Here is a 3,456-nt window from a genome sequence, read left to right on the forward strand (position 1 = left end):
CGCCCGACTCGCTCGCCAGACGGGGCTGGGAGCGGAGAGAGGGAGAAAGCCCTGGAGACTCGGGGGTTGGGAAGAACGGGACGCCCAAGACGACTTTCGGCGGAGCCAGAGCTCGGGTCTTCCAGCGTTGGGCCGAACTCGCCCGGGGAGGGACGTTCTCCCAAGCCTGTGGGCAGAGCGGAAGGAGACGAGGACCGGCCTTGGGGCCAGGCGCTTCCAGGCGGTACCCGGGGAGGGATTCCCTCTGGGCGGCAAAGGCCTGCCCCGGGCCGGGCTGGATGGCGCGGTCTCCGGTGCCCACGTACCGAGGGCGGTCGACCCGCCCTCCCAGTCGGGTTCTTCGCGCACCGCCCGAAGCCGTCTGGGGCTGCCTGTGCCAATCACTCGCTCAGTTCTCCGCGATCGGCTGCGGCTTTCGCCTGGCTGCGGGTCTCCCCGAGCGCCAAAACCCCAGGATCCGAAGACAAGGCACGCGGTGGGACGGTCGGGGCCCCGCGCCGGGGCGGGGCGTGCCGGGGCGGGGCGGGGCGGGGCGTGCCGGGGCGGGGCTGCGGAAAGGGCTCCCGACCTCGCTCCGCGCGCGCCCCGGCCACCTGGCCGGCGCGCCATGGGGAACCGCAGCGCCGCGGACGCGGGCGGGCTGTTGGCTGGGCGTGGGCCAGGCACGGGGACCCCGGGGTCAGGCGCGGCGCTGGGGGCGGCGGGGGCCGCAGCACTGGTGGGAGGCGTGCTGCTCATTGGCGTGGTGCTGGCGGGGAATTCCCTCGTGTGCGCGAGCGTGGCGTCGGAGCGCTCGCTGCAGACGCCCACCAACTACTTCATCGTGAGCCTGGCGGCCGCCGACCTCCTCCTCGCACTCCTCGTACTGCCGCTCTTCGTCTACTCCGAGGTGAGCTGCGTCCCGCCGGCTCCGGAGTCCCGTCCCCGTCCCCCGAGCGGTCGCAGGGGCGCCTGACCCTCTCGCCCCTGGTCCTCAGCTGTCACGCTTCTTTCTACCCGTTTTGCTGTCTGTTCCCCTGCCCCTCCCTCGGTCCCTTTCCTTCCTTCCCCTTCTCTGCTTGCCTAGGCTTCTGCCACCCAGAGGCCACTGTCCTTAGAGACTCCAGAAACATGCGACTTGGCCAAACCCCGCCTCCTCCCCAGCCGTATTCCACTGCCCCATACTCGGAGGAGCCTGCTGGACAGACCCGCAGACTGGGGGCTCAGCCCCCAGGGCGCGCACACACACCACTGCATGCGGCCACCATCCACCCGGCGCATGCCAGTCCACACCAGCGCCCTCCGTTTGCCCAATGCCTGGGGTGATCCAGCTGCCAGGAGCAGTGAGCTGGACAGGACAGCGAATCCAAGGGCAGGCTGGTGGCAGGGGCAGAGCCCCTGCGAGAACCCCACACCCAGGAGCCTCTGCCCCAGGGCAGGTCTGGTCCCTGGGTGGGCCTGCTGTAGTACCAGCCTCTCTGCGGTTGCCCGGGGAGAAAAGCCGCTTAGGGCCCTGCTGGGAGCTAGGTGTCCTGGACTGTGGGGGAGGGAAGACCTGGGTTACTAAGGTGGACAGGGCAGTCCTGTCGTCTGGGGCAGAGGCAAGTATCGCAAGGACACACGACCTCAGCTCTTCCTAGTCGCAGACGTCATGGTGACGGCTCTTAAGCTCCTAATGTCCCAAATCAGCGCGAACGGATTTAGAGGGGGTGGCATCCTATTCTCGTGCCCTTGCGGAGGGATACCTCCATGCATGATCCTGTGCTGGGCACTGTGCCACGAGCAGTGTTGTGGATACTGTCACTACCCCTTGTCTCACAGACGAATGAACAGAGACTTAACCGTCCAGAGTCCCACACAGCAACACTCGCTATTCAGGCAGGCCTACTCAGCAGGGCTCCAGGGGTAAGGGGTGGCTTTGTGTTTGGGGCCATCAGTCAGGCCTACCCACCTGTGATCCTCTGGAGTGATGACATGAGAGTCCCCCACTGTTCCCCAGGCTTCTCATGCCCTAGGAAGGAAGAGGAGGAGCTGAGGTGGGAGGCTGACCCTGTCCCTGCCTCGAGCTCTGGCCCAGGCCAGTGAGTGTCCCCGGTGCCTCAGGCTGACATCAGGTTTCCTCTCCCGATACTCAGCCCCTGTTCCCCCGAAAAGTGAGGGTAAGAAAGTCTGTGGCTGGCAAATAACAGGTTTTTTCTCCTTGCTGTGCCCTTGGCACCGTTGCCCAGGTGCATGGTGGGACGTGGTTGCTGAGCCCCCGACTGTGCGATGCGCTCATGGCCATGGACGTCATGCTGTGCACCGCCTCCATCTTCAACCTGTGCGCCATCAGCGTAGACAGGTGGGCGCCCCCACTGCCCGCGCCCCACACCCCTCGCGCCAGCCGCTCCGTGGCCCTCACCGCCTTGCGGTCCGTGTCCCGCAGGTTCGTGGCGGTGACTGTGCCGCTGCGCTACCACGGCCAGGGCCGGCGCCAGCTGCTGCTCATCGGTGCCACGTGGCTGCTCTCTGCGGCCGTGGCGGCGCCGGTGCTGTGCGGCCTCAACGACGTGCGCGGGCGCGACCCAGCCGTGTGCCGCCTGGAGGACGGCGACTACGTGGTCTACTCGAGCGTGTGCTCCTTCTTCTTGCCCTGCCCGCTCATGCTGCTGCTCTACTGGGCCACATTCCGCGGCCTGCGGCGCTGGGGGGCGACCCGGCGAGCCAAGCTGCACGCCCGCGCGCCCCGCCGGCCCAGCGGCCCCGGCCCGCCCCCCGAACCCAGCCTCCCCCCGGGACCCTGCGGGCCCGACTGTCCCGTGCCCGGGCCGGTCCTCCACCGGGTCTCCTGCGGACCCGGCTGCCTGCCCCTCGACGCCATTCCTGAAGCAGAGCTCCCGCCCCAGCCCCCGACGCAGGCCCTCAGGAAAAGGCGCGCCAAGATCCCAGGACGCGAGCGCAAGGCCATGAGGGTCCTGCCGGTGGTGGTCGGTGGGTTCCTGCCCGGGGGCGGGGCTGGGGTCCCGGGTGCAGGAGTGGAGGGTGGGAGGGGCGCTGCGCGCCGGGGTCGGGCGTGGGGCACCGTGGGGCACCGTGGGGCTGGCTGGCTCACAGCGCTCGCCCCCAGGGGCCTTCCTGGTGTGCTGGACCCCCTTCTTCGTGGTGCACATAACGCGGGCACTGTGTCCGACCTGCTTCGTGCCGCCGCGCCTGGTCAGCGCCGTCACCTGGCTGGGCTACGTCAACAGCGCCCTCAACCCGGTCATCTACACGGTCTTCAACGCCGAGTTCCGCGCGGTCTTCCGGAAGGCGCTGCGCCTCCCCTGTCCAGCCGAGGGGCCCTGCTGTACTTCTGATTAAACAAACCCCTTCCTCACCGGCTGTGCAGGACCCTTTCCTCCTACTGTGAGGCATGGGGCGAGCGGCAGGGGGGCCCTGCGCTGCGGCTGTCCCCTCAGCTCTGACCAAGGGCTAGTGTCCAGGAGCTCATAGCTGTTT

The 3,456-nt window shown here is 68.4% G+C and overlaps 1 protein-coding gene across 1 annotated transcript; it reads left to right on the plus strand.

Annotated features, from left to right (window-relative positions):
- The first annotated feature begins 596 nt into the window (after nt 1–596).
- DRD4 (dopamine receptor D4) lies at nt 597–3,325 on the plus strand. Its single transcript, XM_079104650.1, has 4 exons — nt 597–889; nt 2,208–2,320; nt 2,405–2,949; nt 3,086–3,325. The coding sequence occupies exons 1-4, from the start codon at nt 608–610 to the stop codon at nt 3,316–3,318; spliced, it is 1,173 nt and encodes a 390-aa protein (XP_078960776.1). The 5' UTR covers nt 597–607; the 3' UTR covers nt 3,319–3,325.
- The last annotated feature ends 131 nt before the right edge of the window (nt 3,326–3,456 follow it).

Source organism: Sciurus vulgaris (assembly GCF_902686455.1).
Source record: "Sciurus vulgaris genome assembly, chromosome: 11".
Taxonomy (NCBI): domain Eukaryota; kingdom Metazoa; phylum Chordata; class Mammalia; order Rodentia; family Sciuridae; genus Sciurus; species Sciurus vulgaris.

Excerpts from the sequence above, each read along its gene's own strand:
- DRD4 (XM_079104650.1), top strand. The coding sequence starts at position 608 with ATGGGGAACCGCAGCGCCGCGGACGCGGGCGGGCTGTTGGCTGGGCGT. Across the intron at positions 890-2,207 it reads CGCTCTTCGTCTACTCCGAG|GTGCATGGTGGGACGTGGTT; the intron begins GTGAGCTGCGTC and ends ACCGTTGCCCAG. Across the intron at positions 2,950-3,085 it reads GGTCCTGCCGGTGGTGGTCG|GGGCCTTCCTGGTGTGCTGG; the intron begins GTGGGTTCCTGC and ends GCTCGCCCCCAG.